This window comes from Diadema setosum, chromosome 6 (assembly GCF_964275005.1).
Source record: "Diadema setosum chromosome 6, eeDiaSeto1, whole genome shotgun sequence".
NCBI classification, from domain to species: Eukaryota; Metazoa; Echinodermata; class Echinoidea; order Diadematoida; family Diadematidae; genus Diadema; species Diadema setosum.
In genome coordinates, this window is record NC_092690.1 from 33,872,375 (window position 1) to 33,898,273 (window position 25,899).

General features: G+C 38.1%; 2 protein-coding genes across 2 annotated transcripts in view; one reads left to right on the plus strand and one right to left on the minus strand.

The window, feature by feature from the left end:
- Positions 1 to 2,353, minus strand: part of LOC140230101 (uncharacterized) — a 43,526-nt gene extending 41,173 nt beyond the window's left edge. Inside the window, exon 1 of the mRNA XM_072310305.1 lies at positions 2,168 to 2,353. Within this exon, the coding sequence (XP_072166406.1) occupies positions 2,168 to 2,270 (103 nt within the window). The 5' untranslated portion in view covers positions 2,271 to 2,353. The remainder of the gene's footprint in view (positions 1 to 2,167) is intronic.
- Positions 2,354 to 2,692: 339 nt separating this feature from the next.
- On the plus strand, positions 2,693 to 19,582 carry LOC140229750 (uncharacterized). Its single transcript, XM_072309985.1, has 5 exons — positions 2,693 to 2,782; positions 11,503 to 11,596; positions 14,155 to 14,274; positions 17,080 to 17,289; positions 19,116 to 19,582. Exons 1-5 carry the CDS (start codon positions 2,693 to 2,695, stop codon positions 19,580 to 19,582), a joined length of 981 nt encoding a protein of 326 aa, XP_072166086.1.
- The last annotated feature ends 6,317 nt before the right edge of the window (positions 19,583 to 25,899 follow it).

Below are 25,899 nucleotides of genomic sequence, written 5' to 3' on the forward strand. Positions count from 1 at the left end.
GTACAACAATATAAGGAAAATATAAAGCGAATTTCACAAAATTCCATCTTTTGAAAAAAGTACATATTCCTTTGACTCGTTACCGATAAATGTTATGGGTAATATTATTCCCCCTGCCTTTAGAAAGAGGCAAGTCAATTGCTCTTTTATTATGCGAAAAAAGTGAAAATATGTTGAATTTTCTTTTATATTTTCTTTATACTGTTGTACGCATATGACTCACAAGCTGTAGTAGTCTCCTCATCCAGCGGTTCCAACACAAAAATTTTAAAAATTCATAACTTTTGCATCGATTGTCCAATTTTCCTCAAACTTTCACTGATGTGTTCTACTTGTTGCATTTTCTCAATCCTTATGTTTATGAAGGTGAACTTGTCCTTTAATGGCAGTCTTCTGTCTCCGGAATGATAAATGATCTTTAACTTCATCCACTCCTAGCCCAGATTGATAAAGAACGACGCAAGCTTCTAAGGCTGTCTACATTCATACAAATAAAATAAAGCATGGTATTAACATTGATTTAACACTTCAAGTTCGAGGATTATATCAGCCTTGACCGAAAGATCGGTCTGTATCTGTCCGTCAGGGAATGTTCCGCAGAGACTGTGTCTGGCTTCACGGATCCCCTCCGTATACGGAGGACAGCGTTAATGGCAAAAAAATAAAAGACTCCTCCGGACAGACGGATCTTTCTGTCTAATATCAGCCCTGCTTGAGCACTGAGAGGTAAATTTATGACAGCCCGAAGTTATCATCCTGGTGATTATTCTACTTCACACATTTCTTCAACTGCTCTCGCCAACTCTTTCTTCCATAGAACAGCGAAGGATTGGAATAATCTGCCGAGTATACTATAAATAAAGTAAAAAAGTTTAATATCAAAGAGATGAATAGAACTGTTTTAGACCTACTGTACACTGTAGGCCTGTATGGTTGGGTGTTCATAATACCGGCCACCTAATGTTTTGCTATCAATAGAAACGTGAAAAATCTCACAATTTGCCTGAAATTTTACTCACGTGTGGAGAAAATACTCTGGATTCACAAGCGCGCACTGAAAATGCGATCTGAGGTACGCGCTCTAGATGGCGGCTTCGAACGCGTGGGGTGTCATTTTTTCCACACTTAGTTGTCCTGTTCATTTCAACCGACCAAAGTACGAAAATACTCTTTCCAGAGGTCAGTACTTCACCCGGAAGAAGAAGAAGAAGAAGACCACCCTGGCAACACGTACACGTATAAAGGGCACTTAAATGCGTTTTTTCGACAGGCCGCTGTTTTTTTCCAGTCGTCATTTTTTTCCCCAATAATATTTGAATACATTTTGAATCCTTCGATATTACTTTTGAAGGACTGTTTGATGAATTTGAATTGATTTTCATTGGGAAACTTTTCATCGTAATTGAAATAAATTAGATGAGTCGGTTTGTTTTTTCACATTTATTTCTCGTTTCTGTTTCAACTGGTACGGTCATAGCGGGCGACAAAATAATTATGTCATGTGTATGTGTAACGTGTGTGCACGATCATACAAGCGGCGGTGACAATTTTGCGGTCAAAATCGTTAAATTCATTACGGAAGGATACTCTACATCTAACAACGAGTCAGCAGAGGTAGGCCTAATATGCAGTTACACAATAAATCTTACTCGATTTTGCTAAATTTCGGTAATTTAGAGGGAATACTTTAGATTATCTATTTGTTTTCGCCTCATTTTACTCGGTAGCGTAGCCCAGTGAAGAATCGAACACCGTTGCGCGTAGTCCCATGCGTACATTTTCTTTCTGTACGCGCAATACTGCGCGGTCGGTTGATATGGACCCGGGCGGTGTGTTGAACACCTAGATGTACCATACTGTTTAGACAGTGTTACAATGGTTACGTAGAGTTCTACAAATTTGTACGTCGTTTAGTGATTAGAAGTAATTTAATGATAATTTACATTTAAAGAAGCGCTCAAGAAGCGTCACCTCCGTTGAGGCGCTTTGATTAGCTGCACATCACACACCACAGTGCTGAGTGATACTCTATCCAGAGTTTTACAGCGTATTCATCCAGATCAAGATCCAGATCCAGATCCACAATTTTTCAACACATGGGATGTAAAACTGACATCGATATGTATACCTGGGACTAAATAAATAGCCTCTAGCGGCTCTACTGTACCTTCGAAACCGGCGATAATTTCACGACGTAAAGGATGGTATCCCAACGCCGTTACGGATCTGTGGTGGGTTTCCTTCAGAACATTCTGTTTTTCCATCGCCATCGTGAAGGATTTGATGATGTTTCTTTGGCCTTCTACATGTTTACAAAGTGTCACCAGTCAGCATAACCTCTCAATTGCTTCGTTCGTTCGTCGATCGTTTGTAAACACCGCGCGCGTGTGTTATGTGTAAACTCCATTCAAAATCATTGCACACACACACGATTGTACAGACCCACTTCGACCATGATAGAGAATCGCATACTAGTACACATACGCATACACACGCACACACACGCACACACACACACACACACGCACACACACACACACACACGCACACACACACACACACACACACACACACACACACACACACACACACTTACTCGCACATAATGTATGTAAACTATACACACTCCTGGCGAGTCACTTAGCAACCACTGCACAATCACGTCACATGGCAGAAAAGTGCAAGTGCCGTTATGTATGGCGCCCCCTTGTGGGAAGGGAATGCACAACGATTTACACACAGACTGTGCCGCATCCACGGCGCCGCGCCGTCACTCGCCACGGTCAGTGAAATCCTCCCACCTCCTTCCCCTTCCATTGGCAAAATAGATTAATAATCAAATAATTATGGCCCTCCTCTCTGAAAGTACACGTATAATAATAAATAATAATAATAATGTACATTTATATAGCGCTTATAACAGTAGTTTCTAAGCGCTTAACATTTAAATCTTAAATTAATACATGTATAAGGATATTTGACTGCTGCTTATAGAAAGCAGCAACCACAGATGTTTTGGTGTTTTCTTTCCTATCATTTTCCTTTCGTGCAAATTGAAATACGAACTGAACTATTAGGCCCTTTCACACGCGTTTTTTTTTTTTGATAGACAAGTTAACACTTTCCCTCGTGTTTTTTTTTTTTTATTTTTATGTCACATTTTGAGGGTTTATTATTCTCCATACATTCTGAAAGAAGTCCGGTAGGTCAAGTGCTCTTTCGTAAGAAAATGTCGTGGCAAGAAAAACCACGATGAATAGTTTGTCTCCGACTGGCTCAACGAATAAAATGTTGTTGCAAAAGCGATATCTTTGAATCATTTTGATTTTCTCACAACTTAGGGGTGAAGATTATAATGTGGCAAGGGTTTGAATAGGGATAGGGATCATCGTTAGGGTGGAGATAGGGTTTAGGGTTGGTGTTAGGGTTAGGGTTAGGCTAGGTTTGGTATTAGGGTTGGGGTTATAGGGTTAGGGTTGGGGTTAGGGTAAAGAGTCCAGCAGGGTTAGTGTTTAGGATACGGTTGAGGGGTAATTGCACTAGTTAGGGTGGGATTTCACGGAGCACGCGAACGATTTGCGAAGGATGCGAATGACAAAATCCAACATTCGGAAAAGTTTTTCTCCGAATGTGTTCCGACAATGAAGCTGAAAACTATTCTTGCGCAATTTGTGCGAAGTTCCCACGACGTATGTGCGATTGTCGTGTGTATCATTGCTAAAGTACAGCATGTTACGTACACGAAGAACACGCGACGGAAATGCGAACAACGAAAAATTTTCAATAATCATGGGAGAAAATGTAGCAAGGAGAGGTGGAAGCAATAAAAAAAAAAAAATCAACTCAAATCAGCTTTCTTGAGTTGATTTTTTTTCTTTCCTCTATTTCTCTTTTCGTTTTCTCTCATTTCTCTATCGTGTGTTTGCCTACATTTTATTTTTTCCCCTAGGACGTATCTCCACTAGTAAAGCATTTGATTTTTTTTTTGCAGTTCCTCCAACACATAATCTCTATAGTTCAAATGAAATTTACATACTTAAGATTGATTTTATGTGTATTCTGCGATTTTTTTTTGTATATCAAATATTCTTTCTCTTTGCTAGTCTTTAATTTCTTTTGTTACTATAGTTGTTAATAATTGTTTGATGTTTAGATGTATGCTACGATTTCTATTTGCAGAAAACGTACAGGGCATACATCCCCCAAACGTGCGCTAAACGTTCGCGAGAATGTCTCAAACGGTACGCGAACAGTTTGCGATTACGTTGTAAAATGATCGGAAAAACTTCGCATATTTCGCGTAACATACGCGAGACATTCGTCGAAGTTTCGGAGTCTGTTTGGGGTTTCACGAACATTTTGCGAACATCGCGCTTGTCTTGCGAAGGTCTTGCGCATATGACAAAGCTTTAAAGACACTTTCGAGAACAATTCACGAGCAAATCCCGACTAAGTGTGCGGAAAAGGTTCGCAAAAAATTTCAAACTTTTTTGAAATTCTCGCCGAAGTAAAAACGACATTCGCGAACAATTGACGACGCTTCCGAACCCTCACGTTTGTTTGGCGATCTTTTGCAGACTAAAATGCGACTGCTGGATTTTGCCATTCGCGTCATTCGCAAATCGTTCTCGTGCTCCGTGAAATCCCACCCTTAGGGAATCAATGGACATCACATACACACACCCATTACACCTCACAAAACCTTTAGTGTATGAGGTGTACTACGGCACAATAATCCAAGGAGAGGTCGACAATGTTTCTTTCGGGGTATACGTATCGGGTGATACATGGGACGTTGAATAAATGAATATTAGTAACAATGGAAGTTGCTTGTAAATAGTTTTTCCTGCGCGACTAGGTACCTATAGTATGAAGTTTAGGAAATAAATATGAAATCAGCAACACTATTTGCTTTGAGGTCCTGTTTACCTTTCGGAGCAGTGATTCAAATAAAAATGTTCAAGATATCACTTTTGATGCGTATGTGTCAGTTGAGTCACAAAACTTCCTACCATATAACATTTTTTCAATAAAGCCTACAGAGATATCACTGTTAGTCCTCATCAAACCACAATTGCAGACGGTTTAGTCTGGAAACATTTGAATCATAACTATTGTTCACATTTTGTACTATGTAACAAAACTTAACATCGATTACATTGGTTCAAATATTGTTGCATTAGTTGTTTCTATCCCTATAACCAACATTCTGAAGCAATAGTGCTGGGTTTTTGTTTCATTTGGAAGTGGTAAATTATACCTTTAAGAAAATTATTTGCAACGTATAGATCTGAAGAATAATTATTATTCTGTTGGTATAAGTAGAGCACCGATTTGTGGTATGAAAAATGTTTAAGTGGGCTGCATTCTTTAATAGTTAAGGGAGAAATATTGTATTTAATTGAGAGCACTGCGTCTGAACTCTTTAAAGGTTTATGTCATACAAATTCATGTTGATTTGTGTTGATTTGTGATACCCCCAATATAACATTTGCGGTGAAATGAATGTCGAGAATCCATCAATGTTTTACAATAATTTCATTCTATTATTCTTTACATTACTTGGGGGCACTGTGGCATATAGTGGATAAGACTCCCGACTCCCGATCCGAGGACTCGAGTTCGAATCCCGCCCAGTGCTTACGTCCTTGGACAAGATGTTTTTTCCCACAATGTCCCTCTCAACCCAAGTGTATAAATGGGTACCTGGCACCGCTAGGGTAATAATAATAGCAGGGCCCTCTGGTAGAGCACTGGCAACACTGAAGAGGCTACCCTGGGTAAAGAAGACCTTATTATTATTATTATTATTATTATTATTATTATTATTATTATTATTATTATTATTATTACTATTATTATTATCATTATCATTATTATTATTATTATTATTATTATTATTATTATTATTATTACTATTATTATCATTATTATCATTATAAACCCCCCCCCCCCAAAAAAAAAAAAAAAAAAACTTCCAAACTAAGATTCTGGTTGTGTCCTCATCTTTCAATCATTGCTAGCGTATTAATCATGCTTAGCAAAAGACAATGGAATGCACCCTCCCCGAGATCGAGCATAACTTGTATGTCGTTCCCTCGTCACGTCTTTTGTTTCACTTTTGTTGTGTAAAAAATTACGGGAATTCTAATCACTCTTCAGACTTTCTCGTGATTCTTTTTTTACATCACCTCATAGAAAAAAAAAATAGTTTATAAACAAAACAGCCGTTCTTGTATCACTTATGCTGCGATTATGCGCAGTTTATAAATAAATGTAAACCCGTTATTTTGATGTAAATTTTTCAAGTTTCAGTTTTCTACAAAATGTTTCACAGCCCTTTCTGGCCTGTCCGAAGGATTTTGAAAGTGAAAGTGGAACGATTTCAGTTTGGGTCTCCCACCATTTATCATTTATCGCTCTTCTATATGTTCTCTCTTTTTTTTTCTGCTTTTTCTCCCTCTTTTCATTCATTTTTCCTATTCTTCTCCCTCCCTTTTCTTTTTTTGCTAAAAAGGGGTACGGTTCATACGTTACCACTGACTTTGACTGGCCTACATTTACATTCCCTGAAAAAAAAAAAAAAAAACAAACAGCTAGTGTGTATGTGTGTGTGTGTTTCAGACAAAGTGGATAATGAACAAGAGATCAGAAGTTATTTCTGTAAAGTGATTTAAGATTGTCTTTGTATGATAATGTCCAATGCTTATCATACACAGCATCTGATATTCTTTAATAAGGAATTTTTACAATGTATTCGAATCAACGGATATTTGAATTACCTATGTCATTACTTTTGAATTACCTATGACCGACATGATACTCTCATTGACGTAGGAGATGTGGAAAGAATTTCTTTTGTGCGGATATTTGACTTGGCTATGACTGCTTGTGTATAGGTCCCTACCTATTAGGAAATTTGATTTCCCTCATGAAATCTGAATCATTATCATACTTGCTTCAGTACATGGCGTGTTGATTTAGCATTTGACTTGGAAAACTTGTGCGTACATAGCATCATACATCAAAAGCCAATCTACGGAGGCAAGGGACATGAAATTTATGTATATTGAAATCTTTGCACTCCTACTAAAAAAAAATGTGAATCTTATGGTAGGACTTCCATCGAATATCTCATAGTTTAAGAATATAACTTTTCAGGTTCGGACTATACTTCCTTGGTCAAAGAGAGAGAGAAAGAGAGAGAGAGAGAGAGAGAAATCACTTTTCTTGAGCCAATGAAAAGATAATACTTCTTTAGTCAGTTTTCTTGAAGTTCATGAATATTTACATGGTATTTTACAGCAAATTCAAAATTGTTTCTCAAGTTTCAGTTTTCTAAAAAATGCTTCATCACTCTTTCGTGTTCCCTGATAATAAAAAGAGGTCTTCTACAGGAAAAGGAAAAATTATTGAGATGCTTAATTGTTTTGATAAAGTCCTGACAGATTGTCTCTGAATGATAATGCAATTGTCTTCGCCTGATAATGTTTATGATAATGTTATAATCTTGACAAAGATATCTTTGTTGTGTTTTGGAGTGGACGTTTCCTGACGAAATTGGACGCTTTCACACCTACTCTCGATGTTTGCACATTTCCCTATATTTTCACATTTCCCAAAGTATAGGCCTACAAATTTAACCGTGACAAAAATAACGAAAATGAACTGTTTTGAAAAAAAAAAGTAATATGAGTAATATTTTACAAAGACCCTGCTTCTATGTTGTCCTGTATACTTCCCTACATTGGCAAAAGGGAGCAAATGGCATCGAGTACAAATGCTACAAAAATGAAGAAAATATGTTTTTGGGTAGGCCCTTCAACATGGAAATTTGCGATGAGAAAAAAATTGTCGGTTTTCGTGCAAGTTATATGGTGATGCATTTATGACAAAAGAATTTTGATATTCCCATAGAAACTCAATATTTTGTAACTTGCTTCCTTTTGTCAGAGTATTATCGATTTGTAGCAAACATGAAAAATCTGACAAAAGGAAGCCGCGAGACAATCATAGTTGAGTATGTTATTTGCTTCCTTTTGCCAAAATATTATAGATTTGTAACAAACATAAAAAATGGAAAAAGAAAGCAAGTGACAATGATATCATAAGGATGTTACTTGCTCCCTTTTGCCAAAGCATCTTAGATTGTGTGCAAATATATATGATTTGACAAAGGGAAGCAAATGACAATCATATCATGAGGTTGTTACTTGCTTCCTTTTGCCATTTTTTCATGCAATTTTGTGCGCTTGCTTCCTTTTGCCACCCGAATATCCCAGAAATGGGCCAAAATTGAAACTTTTGGATCCTTCAGTTGAATACAGCATGCCTCAAATATGCCAAATCAATAAAAAAGTCAATATCCATGCAAATTTCACTTGCTTCCTTTTGCCAAAGTAGGGCAGCTAACTATAGTGATCATCGGGCATAGATCGAAAGGCATCAGAGCATTACTGCCTTGATTTCCACGTTTGTCAGTACATGGGACCATACTGTACTCGAGGCATTTGACCATACTGTGCTCGAGGGACTGATTCCAGTTTTGTTTCTTTGCTCGTGACAGCTTAGAAGACAGAAATTGCATCATTAGTTTGAAACGGAGGGAGTGTGGAGGCAAGTAGATATAAAGCGACATCGCATATGCTGCGGTATGGTTCTATACCTATAACCATGGCGAACGTGATGATATTTTTAGTTATTTTGCACGGAATGTTTGTAACTCGACGTGTGTGCGTATAAAGTAGCCACGTCGACTACTATAGTATCCATGTGTACATTGAATTTTAGGGGTGTGTATAGACTATAATAGAGCTCTTCGGTCACAGTGGGCATGGAACTGCAAGACATGGTTAGGTGCTGCAGCTGTTTTTTTTTTTTTTTTCTCTCTCTCTCTCTCTCTCTCTTATGCTGAAGATCCCGGTATAGCTTCAGCGAAAAGGCATATACATGCATCGAGGCATACATGCTTAATCACTATACAGCCTACTTCTGATCACAGTCAAAATTCTTCGGCTGTATGTGTAATATTTTCATAGTTAAGTAGAAATCTTTAATAAATTTAGGCTGCACAAGATATTCATCGGAAAAATTTTATGATAAAATATATGCGAACCGAGCCCAACCTCCCAATCTATGAAATTTCCCCGTCACCGTCTCTATAACTGGAGTTTTCAGTGTGGGCCTATGTCTCACTTACATTATTCACTGTCGTCATAATATAGTTCACTAACATATTTTCTAAATGTATGAAGTATATTATTTCTGTGTTTTTTTTTTCCGTTGTGGTTCGACAGAACAGTGCCTGGTTTTACATTACTACTATTAGATAATAGCTATATCTACTACACCAGGGACCGATTTTTGTCCATGCCCACATATGGAAGATGTGTATTATTCTCATACTATTCGTCTTGAAGCCAAATGTTGCCAAGCCCCGAGAATTCAGAAATCAAATGATCTCTATATGGCTAATATCGTGCATACTGGCTGGCTCAGTTGTTATATCCGCCACACACAGTGACGCTATATACACTGCCATGTAGACATCCCTCACACATGCAGCAGCCCCGAACTTGGCTTCTATATAATTATTATGAGCGCAGTCTGTATTATTGTGATCCAGGCACCTGCATGTTATGCCGTACAAAATTGTACTTGATCGACTACCCTGTCGTTGACCTTTGCTCAGCCTGCGCTGCATATGGCATCGGGGTGTCTAGACAATCTCGACTCAGAAGGGAATGCGATTTTTCAGCTATTGCATACAGTATATGTTCCTCATCCCAGGTCGCACCTACGTACTCTCCCCCCCCCCCTAAAATAAGATTTATATTCCGTCCCCACCCGCTACACACAAACACATACATGTTGTTGTTTTTTATATGGATTATACGTTCGTGCATAGTTCTGACAGCACCAAAAACACTATATAGGCCTAATGCAATCGGTGAAAAGTAAAATGGAGGGATATGTATGATAACAATAACAGGAAAAAGAAGAGCGTTTATAATGATATATACAATTTCACTTGACAAAAAAAAAAAAAAAACACATCTCTCCTCTCTCTCTCTTATATCTCTCTCTTATATCTCTCTCTATCTTTTATATATATATATATATATATAAATAAATATATATATATATATATATATATATAAATATATATATATATATATATAGATATACAATATCTCACTTCAAAAAATCGAGTGAAAATATTCACTCTTGAAGGAGTGAATACAATACGAAAGAGTGAATTCAGAGAAAAATTGGAGTGAATTGTGAGTGAAAATGTTCATTTTCACTCAAAATTCACTCTAGTTTCACTCTAAGTTCAATCTTTTTTGTATTCACTCCTTCAAGAGTGAATATTTTCACTCGATTTTTTTTTTAGAGTAGGACCCTATATAAATAGATATATATAATGTTATATAGGCCTATATGATATGTTAGTAGACATAAGATTATATTATCCCAAAATCTTGGAGGGGGATAAAAGTAAGCCTGAACGCCCTCCCCTTCCCCCATTGACGTCTAATGCCACCCCCATAGGCTTACAATATATTCTGAATATTACTGAAGGGCTTATTTGAAACGCAAAGGAGAACGCAAGGTTCACATTGATAGAATGAATAATAGACTTATGCCTATACAATGGGTCAAAGTCCAAAGGACACGGTACATATGATTTGCAAAGAAGAAAGAGAAAAAGAAAAAAAGGATATCAGCCCACTCAACCTGTGCAATTAAAACTTATCTTCCTATAATGCAATGACGTTATTTAATGTCGAATCCAAAAGTAGTGGTTGAGGTGGGAAGGAATCGGGATTTAAACTTTTGCTACATAATTGGAAACCGCTTTGTAATTCTAAAAGTAATTAAAAGTTTAGTTGATGTAAATCGGTTGGGAAATCGCAGAGACATCCAAAACAGAGTAAAACAATGTTGTCCTGTTAGAGGTGCATGAGGCCCTCCTTGTTTCTCGATAACTCAGCCATTTTTAAATTTTACTTCATGAGTAACTGATCTATCTAAAAACAAAGAGGCAATAATAATAGGAGGGACCCACCTTTTCATTACGACCACTTTGTTTTACTTGTTTTTTTTTTATATTTCAGCGATTTTCGAACTGATTTTCATCAAACAAATTTTCATTCATTAAAACAAATTGTCATTCATTTTCATATGCTCTGAAAAATTCAACATGGTTGCTTTCATGAAGTCAAAAAAAAAAAAAAATCCTCGTTTCAAGCAAAACTATTCCATCCCTTTAAGACGTATAGACAAGAGCCTATCCCAGGTTTGTACTATCGTGAATTTCTGACTGTATAGACCAATAGTATTGGCTAGATGTACAACCAAGGAAACCACAAACATTCCATTCCATTCATTCATTTCCCCCATATGCTAACGATGGTAGATATTTTAACGCAAATATGTACAAGGTATAGGTATAGACTGACGTACATGCACATTTATTTCACTTTTCTGTCTTCATAGGTGTGCCTGAAAGACGCGGACATGAAGAAAACCTGGAACGACGGGACGGCTTTCATCATCGCCATCGTGTGTCTTTTGTCAGTCGTTTCAACAGGTAAGTTAAAACATATGTCAAGTTTGGACGGAAATGGAAGGAAAATCTCACTGTTTATACACGGGAATTTTGAAATAAGTCTATCAGTGAAATTTGTTTGTTTGTTTGTGGTTTTTTTTTTTGCGGTCGTAAACATACAGATAAATAAAAGATGCATGGAATGAAACATATATTACATAGCAAATGAAGAGTATGACACATCATCAATACTATGAAAAACAATAAAATGTAGGATTATACACAAAGATAGCGGCTGGATAGCACATACTATCAGCTGCATTTTTTCAGGTCCCGCTGGTCCTCCCTGGGACCTAGTTATAAAAAGGTAAATACTGGAATAGCGTTTAAAGGATACATAAAGAAATATAAAATTGTAATAGTCTTAGGAAATATTTTATATTGCAATATTGTACAGGATCTCGAGGCCATATTAACTGGGTTTTTTTTTTTTTTTTTTTTGGTACAGTCTGTATTGTGTAAATACATTTGCTTTGTATTCATTATTAGCAAATAGGTGGATTGACATGATTGAGATTAACTGAATTAAGAAAGGGGCAGTTTAAAATAAATCAAAGGTTAAATTAAAAAATGACAGCTGAAAGGCAGATAATAGTTGTTAGTTCAGTTTTTCTTTGCTCTATTCATTTTTCGTCAGTCTCGGTCGCGCTCTCTCTATCACTCTCTCTTTATCTAGGTTTCTACTTATTGTGGATGGAAGACGTATAGACATTGACATGTTTACCCAACACAGTTTCCATCTAAAGTCCAAACTTAATTGCAGCAATGTTCTCTCTTTCCTTAAGGTGAAAGTGGATGGGTAGGTAACTACTTGATTACTGCATCCCAGTGGATAAACGAGAAGAATAGTAAATGGAAAGATAAACTACTAAGAATAGTAAATGGAAAGATAAACTACTAAGAATAGTAAATGGAAAGATAAACTGCTAAATAAGGTTATAGCGTTGAACCTGTTTTCCCTAATATTGTATTGCTATATTCAATTACATTACATTTCAACTAAAACAAGTCACTGCAGAGTGCTTAATCTGAAAGAAAAACAAGTTACTATCAAATTCCCATCACGTGCTCATTGTCATAATCATGCTGTGTAATAGTCATTAGCCGACTGTTATACGAACAACTTGCTTTGTCCTAAGAAAAAAAAAAATGCCATAAACTTTGCATTTGTGGTAGACAGCTACTATAGCCAGTGCACGTCTGATAAGAGAGATGGTTTTAAAATCAACAAATAAGACTGCAGAGTAGAGACTTCTTGAAAGAGAAATTGACTTTGCAGTAAGATATACGAAAAGAAGAACAGTAATGGTTTAACTCCATTACATGGAAAGAGCTCGGCTACGTTATTGTAAACATACTCTTACATGAGATACTAATTAACTGTCACGTGGTCAGTGGTCGAGATAAAACTCATGAACCAACTTTGTGTTACCTTCAAAAATGTAACCTTCGATTGAGGATTAATATATAGGATCCATTCTGTTGTTCAAATATTAACAATCGCAGTGTGTGTTTGTTTTGTGTCGTATCTAAAGCGCTGTGTTCAGTAAGGTACGATGTGATGTGTGCATTTTATGAATGCTATGAAGTGTCATGCAGTGAAGTGACATGAATAGAAGTGTAAGAAGGTGTGGCGCCTATTATACTGGGTTACTGTATACCAAGCAAAGAGAAGAAGAAGCATTTGATTCTGTAGAATTGTCAGGATGATATTGGCACAAGCGTGTTGGTAGGCCGAACAATCTTGTGTATCCTCACTTTTTTTTTATAATAGATTTACATTGAATAAGCATTGATTAATTTAAGAAGCCAGCAAAATGTCGACGCATAATGATATTCATAACGTAGGTCTTACAAAGAAACAGCAATCACTTAAACATGATCTTTATAACACTCACAAGTTCTGATCTCGAGCAGGTCGAAAGACATGCAATTCTGCAAACGTGTGGATTATGTTGGAGGCCCCGGGCCATCTCAAGTGTGTTCAGGCCTGGAATATATCTTGACCGGCCTCGATCCATATTTTATAAATGTAATACTCAGAAAATTCAAAGGTTTTCCATACACAAAAAAAGACTTCAATTTCACTTTATCAATAGGTCGAGATATTTGAAAAACGGCAAAATTTTCATGTTCTGTTAGAAATCAAAAGGCTGATTTCAAATCTATACCGCCCGTCCAATTAAGTTTAGGAATGGCTTGAAATTAAAGCATAATTAGCACCACATTCAAGGTCTTACGTTCGTGTTCAACACTGTATACACTGCGAGTTCGGACTGCACGTAAATTCCAAAGCCACTCTTTCACAGGCACTTCAATTCGTGACCGTATTTCTTACTGCTTCCTTGTTATATCATGTGTGTGGGTAGCCCGACCAGACACTGTTACGCTATGCGAAAACACCATGTACACAGCGACTGGGCTGTGTATAGTTAGTGTGTGGGTGTATGGGTGTGTGGGTGTTTCTCAGACAATTATGACACAAAGAGCTTATCATTAAAAAAGCACTGCTATATACTATTTTCATCCGTTTCCACCAGATTGCAGAATTCCAGATGATGTCGTAGTTGTTGATGTCCGTCCTGTTTTACTGCGTGGTCATCAAGGGAAACTTCGATGTGAATTCTATGGGCCACCATATGCCGTATACTGGCTCAAAGGTAATGGGTGGACATCCAATCATACAGTCAATTGTATTTGATTGAAGACCTGAATGTAAAAACGACCCAAGTCCAATTTTTGGCCAAATTCAGTTTGACATGGGAAATTGTATATAGCTTATGCATGGACTCATCTTGTGTATAAATGATAAATCCTAATTACCCCCGGAGGTGCCTGAAATGAATGAGTTAAATCTTATATGAATGTAAGAATGAAGGGCTTGGGTCATTCTTTCATTCATATTATAGCGCCCTCTCTCATCCTTCTCTCATCTCTAATTATATCATGTATGATTCAAAGAACGACCCAAGTCCATCACACAAAATGGCCTCTCCACAATTAATGTAAATGTTAATTGTCATAATGATAATGTTCTAATTTGTATATACAATGTTGCCTTCCCATCACAGTTAAATAGAATATTATTGGACAAATAAAAAAGATATAAAGTTTTTGTAAGTTTACTCTAAATGGTCTTCCATGGACTTGGGTCGTTCTTACATTCAGATACTCAATTCTTAAGTAACTTGCCTCCCCCCCCTCTCTCTCTCTCCCTTTCTCTATCTGTCATCACTACATTATAGTGTGCAGTGACAGCTACACTGCTGTTTTGATATTTCACCCATTGTAATGAGGGGTAATTGCTCGTTTAATATCTTACCCATTATAATGAATGGTAACTTAAAAAAAGTGATGGGAATCTGCATATTTTGTGTCGCACAGGTTACATAATATAAATCCCGGCAGCCTAGGGGGTATTGATTAGGCGAACGAGGTACCAGTTTCTGAGTAGTGGGGTTTACAGAGGGGTCCTACCATGTGCAGTTATGTACGTCTGCTTCTGCTGCAAGTGGGCCCCAGGGCCCTCCAAAGTGGCCCAAAGTGGTCCTAAATTTTAGGCATTCTAGAGGTACCACATCAAACCAAGTAGAAACTCAAGAGGCATCCCCACTGAGAACCGAATGGCCCCTGTTAGACAAAATCTCTACTGCAAGGGTCCGCCAGGTGTTACTGAAGGGGCCGCAGTTTGCAAGTGTTGGTCGTAATGGAGTCTGCCGCAAGACTATGCTGCATGCACCACTTGCGCTGTAGCCTATAGACGTGCAGCGCCAATTGTGCGTATAGTTGTCTTGGCTCAGATTCCTTTACGATCTACAGTTAGGGTTTTGTGCCTGTAAACTAGAAGGGGCTCCAAAATGGGCCTCGATCAAACATGGTAGGTATACCTCCTGAAACCAGTGCCAAATTATCAATTCAATTTTACAAAGTACCGAATGGTCCCTGTCAGACAAAATTTCTGCTGCACAGAGCCCGCCATACAGACCTTCTGCTGGCCCACATGACCATAATTGTAGAATTTGGTTAATCGCGTTGCAATTCAATTTAATTCAATTCAATTCAATTCAGTTAATTTCAAGTCAATTCAATGCAATTCCATAATGATTTTCATTCAATTCAGTTCAAATTAATCAAGCTAAAAAATTGACCATAATTTGATGCATGGGAACCGGCCGCCAAACCCTCCTTTAGGGCCCCCAGATTTGGCCTCAATGAAACATAGAAGGTACCATTGCAATCACTCTAAGATTTACAATACGTATACGGTCATCCCCAGAGTAAGGAATGACCCATCTACTATGCCAGACAAAATTTCTCCTGTAAAAGTACCGCCAGACCTGTATAAATGGTGGACCATAGTAGAGGGTCATTTTCGGAAAATTAGGCACGCTTAGGACTTAAAAGTATCATACCACGTGAAACCAGTAAGAAATGAAAGAGCTTATCTTGTCAAGTAAAATTACCGCTCTACAGAACAACAAGACTGAAATTTGGGCCTCGATCCGACAAATGGTTCATGGACAACTATATGCACAAATGGCACTGTCCCATAGGTTACAGTAAAAGTGTTAGGCCTACATGACGGTAATGGTCTTGGAGCAGACTCCTTTACGACCAACGGCTGCAAATAGGGCCCCTTTGCGAGCGTCTGGCGGGCCCTTTGCAGCAGAGATTTTGTCTGGCAAGAGCCATTTGGAACTCAGTGGGATGGCCTCTTGAGTTGATCAATTGGTTTAATTTGGTCCCTAGAATGTTTTAGAGGGCCGCCTTGGCGCTCACTTGCAGTGCTTAGAAGCGACACGACAGACGTTCATATCTGCCTATGGTATGTCCCCCTCTGTAAGCCCCACTACTCATCAAAAAAAAAAATATATTAGTCTAGCTTCTGGACTCTTTTTACTCGTAGCTGCGGTGATCGTGTACGCGTCAAGCCGTATGAGGGCGTGACACCCGAGGATAGCGATACGCCGAGAACTGCGATACCCGAAAATGGGCGCGCAGTCTCTGGATTATCGCAATCAAAAAAATTGCGCCCTCTTTTGGTTTATCGCACCAAGGAAAAGGGGACGGAGCCCAGACTAATCAAATATTGGTAGGGGCCTACCTTGTTCGTCTGAACAAAAGCCCATGGGCTGCGAGGCTAATGCCTCGTATATATAGGCATACACACTGATGTCATATGATGTGTATAATCATGATGTGTTTTTGCATCATAAAATTAATCATATATTAGGTATGCCCACACTTCATAATAATATCAGGACCCTCTAGCAGAACGGCGTAAAAACTGAAGAGACTACCCCGGATAAGTAGACCATAATAACTATTGTTACAAGAGTGTTGTTATTATCATGATTATTATCATTATAAATATCTGTACAACTATCATGATTATATTTATGCAAACAAGGGATATTGCTTAACCTATCCATACCTACACCTCTCTGCCTCAATATGTCTTGTAGGTGACACTCTCAATGATGCAACCACCCAGGTCGACTGGCACCGGAATTTGCTCAGCGGTGAAAAATATCACGCTGGGCTCATGACGATGGACGCTAATTACTCCTTGATCATCTACACCGTTAGTGACGATGACGCCGGCCGCTATTATTGCAGGGTGTCCGACCACCGAGGCGTTCTCATTTGGAGCTATACGGATGTGTCCGTGAAAGGTTGGTTTCCCGAATTTCTTGGTTCCAAGTTAAACCTCTATTCTCTTCGGGAAGAGGGCTGTCATTTGAAATAGCAATTACTGGGTGATCATGATATTTAGAGATCATGAGAAGCCCTAGGTGATAAGTAAGCAATTGCCTACAAATCATTACTACTATTGTTGTTATCACTCTCATATTTTTCTTCATGCATCATTCGGACATCTACTCTTCACCGATCCGCATGGGTATCAAGGTTTCTCCTTTTACGAGGATACATTGTGCATGTACCCACATGTCATTTCACCTTTTTGTTTTAATGCCACATTTTTTTCTATACAAACTTTAGAGCTTTCCCTTTACCACCCCAGTATCTTATGGTGCATCTTATCTCACCTCATTGCATTTTCCTTTCCTTCACCTTTGTGAATTATCATTTATTATTATTATTTTTTTTTTTTTGGCTGTTGCCTCCTACGTCATTTTCATCCTTCACATGTTGTCCGCGATGACCCTGGGGATCATCACTGGTCCTGTACCTCTCCCTTTTGCCTACCCACCCTTTTGCTTTGAAATCCTTCCTCCCTTTATGCACGTCATTTGTCATTTAAGTGTGTACAGTTCTGGTTGAGGTGAGGATTTAGCTTTTAACGTTTTGCGAGATATTCGGAAACCGCTCTATAAAAAGTCAAAGAGCCTGCAATTCTAAGGGGTATCAAAAGTGTTTTTGATGAAAATCGGTTTTGAAATGGCTGACATATCCAAAAACAAGGTGAATCAAAGAGATCCTAATAAACGGCGTGGCCTGTCGCCTTTTATTATTATCATTTTTTTTTGATATCTCATCCATTTGAAAACCAGTTTTCATCAAACAAACGTTGAATCCTTCTTAGAATTACATGCTCTTTCATATTTCACAAGAGGTTTCTCATTATCTCACTTAGGAATGTTTAAAATATGAATCCCTACCTCAACCAGTACTGTACAGTTCCTTTTACCTACTCATTTTCTTTTTCAGTTCTGCGTTCCGCTCCATACAGACATTGCATGGGGTGTGTAGTCCTTAGTGTCTGCCGTGTATGTTTTTTTTTTCTTGCTTTTGATGCAGATTATGCAGAGATCTACAGCAAAGACCCCTTTTGACTCCATTTTAATCCACAAGTAATTCTCAGCAGCTTTTCTCTCTCTCTCTCTCTCTCTCTCTATCTCTCTCTCACACACACACACACTGTTACCTTCTTCGAGGTAGGGAAATGTGCATGGGTACTCTTTCTGGATCAGGCAAATGTGGTTATGACATTTTTTTTTTTTTAATTGAGTTTTTCCATCAATGTAATAATTCATCTTATTTGTATCATCATTACCTATAATTCTTGTCTCATCTTCTGCAGTCAAAAAGCTTGCTGTCTCCAATATTTTGCATCAATAACGCCTTTGGTTTGCGCATTATTACCATGTTGTTTAACCTTTTGTTCATTTACGATAGTATATCTCTCAGAAAGCATGGTATATAAGTACATTGTATATTCACCTGTGGCATGTTTGTAATATATATTTACTTAGTTAATAGCATTCCAGTAATTTCATTTGTATTTTCTTTTGTGTGTATGTGGGTGGGGGGTTAAGCTTTGTTGGAAAATGAAATATAATTGATTGAATTGAAATCGGAAATGTGCAAAGAGACTAACTATATATAATTATTCTTTACAGATTATATCTCTTATATAGTGTTAATTGCTTAAGTATGTACATTTATTTGAAATTCATTCATCTATGTTAAATTTACACTTATTATTACTGATCGTCGGCGGTTAGCATGCATTGTGTTTATTCTCATTTCTTTACAGCTCCGCCCCCTCCTGATTTCCTCAGGGTCACAGGATGTTTGAGTTCGGATTGCTCCTTGAGTTACAACCCAGAAGGTACGGCACTGAGATGTCAAGCAGAGAATGTGGAGCAGGATCTCATCAACATATACTGGCTTCCCAATGGAGGCAATCAAGAGCAAAATCCTGTGCCTGTAAGAAACAATGATGGAACACAAAACATCTATGCGAACATAAATCTCACGGCAGAAATGAGTGGAACATTTGCCTGCGTGGCTGAAATAAAGTCCACCCACTCCGAAGTGAAGCGGATAACTGTAACCATTCCGACTCCAATCACTACCTCGTCATCAACAACCGTGACGACCACAGTGACTGCTGCCACAATTGCATCGACGAGATCGCCTGCCAGTCGACCGAAAAGAAACAATATTGGTATTCAATCAATCCTTTGTTATTTGATGAGGCCTTCACTATGTCGTTCATGATGTATTATTAGCTCAAGTGAGCTGTTGCGATCGCTCTCCGTCCGGCGTCCGTCGTGCATCGTCCGTCGTCCGTCGTGCGTAAATTTTTACATTTTCATCTGCTTCTTAAGAACCCCATGACCGATTTTCACCAAACTTGGCAGGTAGCATCCCTAGGGGATAGGATCTCACTTTGTTCAAATGGGCACCATGGCCCACCTGGGGTCCCCAGGGGGGCCCAAACACCCTAAAATTAAGGAATCTTTCAAAAATCTTCTTCTCTAGAACCAGAAGTTATAGGGCTTTAAGTTGATGCTATGAGTAAGTACATTGATGACTGTAGTTTCAAGTTTGTTCATGGGGGAATCAGGGATGCCCCCCCCCCCCCCCCCCCCTTGGGACCCAGGGGAGGGGTCCTAATGGGGTCTAAATTGTACATTTTCATCTTCACTTTGAGATCGCCATGTCTGATTTTCACCAAACTTGGTAGGTAGCATCCCTAGGTGGATAGGATCTCAATTTGTTCAAATGGGCACAATGTCCTTCTTGGGGGGCCCCTAGCCCCCCCCCCCCACATTAAGGAATATTTAAAATCTTCTACTCTAGAACCAGAAATGATAAAGCAAAGTTAATACCCTGAGCTTGTACATTGATGACTTTAGTTCCATGGTTGTTCATTGCAGATGTTGCTGTCCACCCCCCACCCTGGAGTTGAGGGGGGGGGGGGGATGAATCCATATGCAGACCTAAGTATCCAATATTTTCATTTAAGAGTGTGATAGAATGCATGGAAGGTGAAATTGCGATACTCATGTGAGCGCGTCACCAGCGGGTCTCTTGTTACACTTTCCAACGAGAATGATTGTCAGGACGTGGGTTTAAATGCTAGACATGTACGTACACAGGTATAAACATCTAAAATTGACATTTACCAGTTAAGACAGACATGAGTAGTGAACTTTTGGACCTGGTACAGGGACTTGAATGTTGACGATTTTTTTTTTCAATATCCTTGTCAAAATGCATTCCTTTGGTTATTCAGATTTACGTGTTCTTCTTTTTTCTTATTATTTCTTTCAAATGTTAGTTACTAAAAATTTAAAAAGAAAGTGATCAAGTTCCGTACGAACTAGTGTATTATGTTTTCACAGTTATACTCTCTGGAATGAAAAAACAAAACAACAAAACAAATAGAATCACGCCTCTCTCCTCAGACTAAAGGTTGATCAGTTGATTGAGTTTGTATTTATTTTCACTTTGTCTTCACACAAAGCAAAGGGACAGACATAAGTAATTTCCAATGATTGTTACAATGTCTGAGATAACTGAAACCATGCAGTAACGACGGTATACGTAAGCAACAATATAAATAGTTATAAAAAGCAAAAGCATGTGTCTGTTGGGGAGGGGGCTAAATTACAAGTATAGATTGTATTCATTAGGCCCCTGAAATGTAAACAAACGAAAAAGTAGGCTGAATACAAAAAAAAAAAAAGTTTAATAAACAGAAAACAACTACAATTGAAGTTGAAACTCCGCTTATAAGAAAGAGATCGGACGAAAAAATAAGATATTAAGGGAGAGATTATACGATAGAATGCTGGGGAAAATGAAGGTGGAACAAATATGGAATGTGGGTCTTGCACAGATCTTTTTTTTTTTTAACCTATACATCTCTCTTTTAAATATGCTGGTTCTCATGTAATTTGCAGCTCGATCTGTGTTTGCCCGTATGCAAATAAGACGTAATTTTTCGATAAATCGTAAGTGCGCAGTAGTTTGCAGTTTGCAGTTCGCAATCAACAATAACTTGTAGCGATGATGCCGAAAACTTGAACTGCAGAAAAAAAAAAGTTCAAAAGATTGCTTGTTGTTGTTGTTTCATTTCATTTCATTTCATTTCATTTGTTTTTTGGGTTTCTTGCATAATTTGATGTAGTGCCGTATACATGTAATGGGAAGCTAGTGCACGTATGGTAAAAAGGGAATGTAACCGACAGTGCAAAAGGCTTCGCCCTCTTGTATTACCGTACTACTGTATGACCGCCCAAAATTACAACGGGAACCTCCGCAACGATAACGCATAATTTCAGGGTATGAAACCGTAACTTATTACAATATCTTACAGTAAACCCCACCTGATTTGCTTTAGTAATCAAAGAGAAATGAGACTTTTTGTGGAGAATGTCAGGAATACCTTCCCTCCAAGTTTTGTCCATTGTGTTCAGACGTTATGCAGATCCAAAAGCAACCAAGTGCTAAAGTTGGAGGAATCAGACCAATTACATCCTTTACAACGATCCACATTTCTTTGACCACTTATTCAATTGAATGGGATTATCTGTAAAAAATAGCTAAGCTGTTATTCTTTTAGACCCTAAAACATCATTAGGGCAGTTTAATTATGTAGGAAGTTATCACTGCAAAAATCTTATTGTAATTTTCATTGGGACATACTGCGTATCTCCCTGTCCTCCTTTATCACTGGAGATGTTCTTTTTTGTTTTGTTTTTTATTCCTGTTTACAGGACTCATTGTAGGTGTTATCATTGCTGTCGTTGCCATCGTTGTTTTGAGTGGCCTTTTCTACTGGTTCTACACTAAACGTAAGTGACAACTCTATACCTCACTAGTCTTTCTTTTTGTCATGTAGTCGGCAATGCACTATGGCACTATACGGATGGAAAAGACAAGAAACAAGGAAGAAAGAGAGAGAGAGAAAGGGAGAGAGAGGGGGAGAGAGAGAATCAGATTTAGAGAGAAAAAAGAGATTCGTTGAATATGAACGTACTTTGAAAGCATGTATATGTGCTATTTCATGTTATGCAAAGAGAGAGAGAGAGAGAGAGAGAGAGAGAGGGTTTTTACATAATTATTCACACGAAGATGATTATATAATCGCCGACAGTCACATGCGCTCCAGTTGGTATTACCACGTATACCACAGGCTCAGTGAAAACAAGTAGGCTTTGTTCATACAGAATTCGACATGGTATTGTTGAAAACGTATTGCTGAAAACTTCCTATTCGTATTGCTGCTGCCATTGCACTATATATACGTGATCTCCCCATCTGAGAAAAATGTGATTATTACAAACGTTAATTTCATATCCACGTAAAACGCAACACTTCTATACGAAGTGGTATTCTAATAACACTTTCTAACATCTGACGGACAAAAGTAATGTCAAAGATCCAGAATAGAGTGTGGAGAAAAAGTTGACCCGAATAATTCGAATTTCATTCGCTCCTTACAGAGGTACGTTCGAAAAACCACGTCAACTTAAATAAGCGCAAGTTCGTCAACGAAGCGTACGCTCATCGGTAACGTTCGACTTCAATGATTCCAGCTGAGATTCTTTGGCTAAATGTGTGTAGGCCTACCTACAAGATCAGGAAATGTTTCTTTTTAGGCATTCTCGAATATATGTGAGGCGGGCAAGTCTTTCCATTGCATGGTAGCCTCACGTGCCTGGTCTGTAATGCGTAATATTGTCATGTGTATATGGAGCTATAATGGAAACAATGCGATATGTTATTTTACACTTTCACGCATTATCTTTCGTCAGGGAAGTCAAAGTCCAAGCAGGAAGTCAGCCTGTCAAATTACTCTGGTAAGTGAACGTGGTGCAATGCTATAACACTTATTACTTGTACAGGCTGTATAACATGAGAACTTAGTGCGACAATATTTACAATTTAAAGAGTTTGAACGCAAACGGGTTTACAGTCGTTTTTTTTAAACATTTTAAAGCAAGCATATCATCAGATAGTGCACAACAGACCCTTCTTAGAAATACCTCACCTGTTTTACAGTAAGAATTATTCTCGAAGCTATGATAAAAAATATTACGTATGTTCTCACTATCTTTTGTTCAATAGGTTTGATCGCGGATATCTGAAATTGACAAATATGGAGTTAAGTCGTTTGGAGATCAAACAATTCATTTCCGTATGAAATAAGAGATCCCCCCCCCCCTCTGAAATTTTTCTTTCAATACATTTTAATGTCAACATATCACTGAATCCTTCCGGTTTGTATCGCATCTCAGGCTATTGTACAATCAACAGTAATCTGACGCCTAGGTGATCTAATCGGGATGTACGTCTGTATAAATGTGGTATTAAAACAATAACGGAAATGAACGATTACTTTTTGTTTGCAAAGGATGGTAGATACCATGCAGAATGATTGTTGTTTAACATAACTGATGTGAAAGAGTTATTTATTGTTACTTACTTGACTCCGAAAGTGTCAAACTTTGATATGCACTTCTCGTTCACAGGGCCAATATCCTACATTGAGCTGTGGGAGATGAGTACCAAAACGAACAATAACAACGACCTCGCTAAGTTCCTTAGACAGTTCCTCATTGACGAGAAGGAACTGGGCGATGACTGTCAGTTGGTGATACCACCTAAAGATATCTTTAACGGTCTGTGTAGATGGAAAGAGAAGACTAAAGAGGGAAGGCAATGGAAGCAGCTCATTAACGAAAAATATCAAATATACAACTCTAGTACCTTGCAGGAGCAGTTAGAAGGTTAGTTTTGATTTGATTTGTATGACGATGGGGATGTGTGTTTGTGAGCTGAATGTGTATGCGTCCGCATGTGTGTGTGTGTGTGTGTGTGTGTGTGTTAGTGCGTATGACTTCCTTAAGGATTTGATATCGTGTGACTGTATATGGTTGTTGATTTTGTTGTAGATGTATTCAGTCAAAGCTGACTTGGGTCTTTGAGCTCTTGTGATTATATTGTCCGTCGTGCGTAGTGTGTCTTGCGTAAGCTACATTTTCAGGATCTAGTACGGTCTGCTATATATGTCGAAATATTGGATCCCTTGAGATTTTCGTGCCAAATTTGATTTTTTTTTTTTTAGCTATCTTGGTCACTTTGGGGTTGCTGAATCCAAAAAAACATTGATTCCATTTTTTCGACCACGTCTTCAGCCGCCATTTTGAATGTCAAAATGGCCGCCATAGCTAACTGTATTTTGACCCAGTTCTCATAATGTGAGCATCATATAAGGTTCAGATTTGATGCAAAAAGCATGGTTATGATGTCAGACATTCTGATACACCATTTCCTGATATTGTATATTTTTTATGCCTCCGCCACGAAGTGGTGCCGGAGGCATTATGTTTTCGGGTTGTCCGTCCGTCCGTCCGTCCTTCCGTCCGTCCGTAATGAATTTTGTGGACAGGGTAACTATCAAAACCTTTTGAGGTATCCTAATGAAACTTGGCAGGTATGTGTATTAGGGGGTGAAGTTGTGCCTATTAACTTTTGGGTGCACATGCTCAAGGTCAAAGGTCAAAAGGTCAAGGTCAAATACATACAATTTTACTATTTCCACCATATCTATGCAATGCCTGAAGATATTTTCTTGAAACTTAGTGTATACATGTATTACCCAATTAAGATTCTCTGGTGAAAGTTTGGGTCATGAGGTCAAAGGTCAAAGGTCAAAAGGTCAAGTAAAATATTAAAACTTCACCTTTTTTCTCTGAACCTTGGAAATTGTTCAAGGTATCTTCATGGAACATTGTATATATACATGTACTGACTGGCAGTGATTATCTAGAGAATTTAGGGTTCATGGGGTCAAAGGTCAGGGGTCAAAGGTCAAGGGCAACACTTCAAAATATTACTATTTCCCTCATGTTTATGCAATGCCAGCAGGATTATTTTTTTTTTTTTACACTTGGTGTATGCATGTATAACCTAATAGAGATTCTCTGGAAAGTTTTTCTTTTCTTTTGTTTTTGCCTCAAAGGTCAAAAAGCCAAAGATCAAGTGAAAGTGCTGAACTAATTTTTTTCTCCATATCTTGGAAGTGGCTCAAGTTATCTTGAAACGTACTACATATTTATGCATGTTCTGCCTGACAGTGATTATCTTATGAATTTTGGGGTCAAAGTCCAGATGAAAATGGTAACAATTTACTATTCAATACAGAAATTGCACTTTTTCTCCATACCTTGAAAATTACTCAATGCAAACGTATGAATGGGTCAAAGTCAAGTTAAAGTCCTTAAATCCCAAATACATGCTCTCCTATTCATCCAATTAAACTTAGGTCATGGAAGGTGAACATTCAACACATTTGTGACAAACTTGTCATTTTAATATTTTGCCAATTTTGTGAAAATGTAATCACACATTGTCCACATATACTATCTAGACCTATTAGGAGAATCATGCTTTATGGCGGAGGCACACCAGTCGCCATAGCGACATTTCTAGTTCATTATTTGAGGGCTGCCATCTTGAAATTCAAAATGGCCGCCATAGCTAAAAGTATTTTTAGTGTATCTCAGGTTGTAAGCATTACG

What these genes read in the sequence shown, in the direction of transcription:
- LOC140229750 (XM_072309985.1), top strand. Translation starts at nt 2,693, where the DNA reads ATGTATGGCGCCCCCTTGTGGGAAGGGAATGCACAACGATTTACACAC. An exon ending in CCGCGCCGTCACTCGCCACG is followed by an intron (nt 2,783 to 11,502) that starts GTCAGTGAAATC and finishes CTGTCTTCATAG; the next exon opens with GTGTGCCTGAAAGACGCGGA. An exon ending in TACGGATGTGTCCGTGAAAG is followed by an intron (nt 17,290 to 19,115) that starts GTTGGTTTCCCG and finishes ATTTCTTTACAG; the next exon opens with CTCCGCCCCCTCCTGATTTC.